The sequence below is a fragment of the Etheostoma spectabile genome, chromosome 16, assembly GCF_008692095.1.
Source record: "Etheostoma spectabile isolate EspeVRDwgs_2016 chromosome 16, UIUC_Espe_1.0, whole genome shotgun sequence".
NCBI classification, from domain to species: Eukaryota; Metazoa; Chordata; class Actinopteri; order Perciformes; family Percidae; genus Etheostoma; species Etheostoma spectabile.
In genome coordinates, this window is record NC_045748.1 from 14,582,591 (window position 1) to 14,583,381 (window position 791).

Consider the following 791-nt stretch of genomic DNA (forward strand, 5'->3'; position numbering starts at 1 on the left):
CACACACACACACACACTTTTATAACTATTATAATGCTGCCACAGTCTTGTTTTGCCTGGATGTATTTGCCCACACAGCCAACTTGACAGAAAGCCACAGATGCTGACCTATATATCTAGAAATCATTTGTTTACTGGCTTGTTTGTGTTGTTTTAGCCCTGGGTATATTGTTGGCACACTACAAGAGCTTGAGAATGAATTAGAAACAAACAAAATTAGCTAATTAACATCATACAGCTAATCCCTCCCCTAAGCACAGCTTTGGGGACACAACTGTGGGAGGTCACAGCAACGATTCAACGGCAGTAATAATTAATACACAAGGGAGACGCAACCTGTGCAAGGAAAAAACAAAGAGAGAACAAAAGAAAGTCTCACTGTACCTGTCATGCTGTCTGTGGAATATTCTCCAACATCTATGGAGTCCGGCAGTCTGCAGCTGTGGACGGAATAATTTTGTTAGCAATGCGATTCCTAGTCACTACAAATATTTGGAAAAGGGATCACATTGTAACACTACGCCACATTCATTAAAAACTATTCAAAAAAAATTAAAATCATAGTATCCAAAGCAATCTCTGTTCTCTATCCTTGCACATTGTAAACACATACTCTGATTATGGTTTTTCAACAACATATAAATGTGCTGTGTAAACGATTACTCACGCTGGCCAGTTCCATTGAGCCCCAAGAACAATCCATAAATAGCTCAAGAATGACTCTTCATTTACATCCACTCTGGCAGAGCGTGTGTGTGTGTGTGTGTGTGTGTGTGTGTGTGTGTGTGTGT

At 39.9% G+C, this 791-nt stretch overlaps 1 protein-coding gene across 5 annotated transcripts in view; it reads right to left on the bottom strand.

Annotated features, from left to right (window-relative positions):
• Positions 1-791, bottom strand: part of cdk5rap2 (CDK5 regulatory subunit associated protein 2) — a 42,581-nt gene that overhangs the window by 38,554 nt on the left and 3,236 nt on the right. For 4 of the 5 annotated variants that reach the window (XM_032539727.1, XM_032539726.1, XM_032539725.1 and 1 more), the window contains one exon: positions 385-440. In XM_032539727.1, coding sequence (XP_032395618.1) covers positions 385-391 — 7 coding nt within the window. In that variant the 5' untranslated portion in view covers positions 392-440. Of the gene's footprint in view, positions 1-384; positions 441-667 lie in introns of all 5 variants that reach the window. The other variant, XM_032539719.1, reaches the window with a different exon arrangement.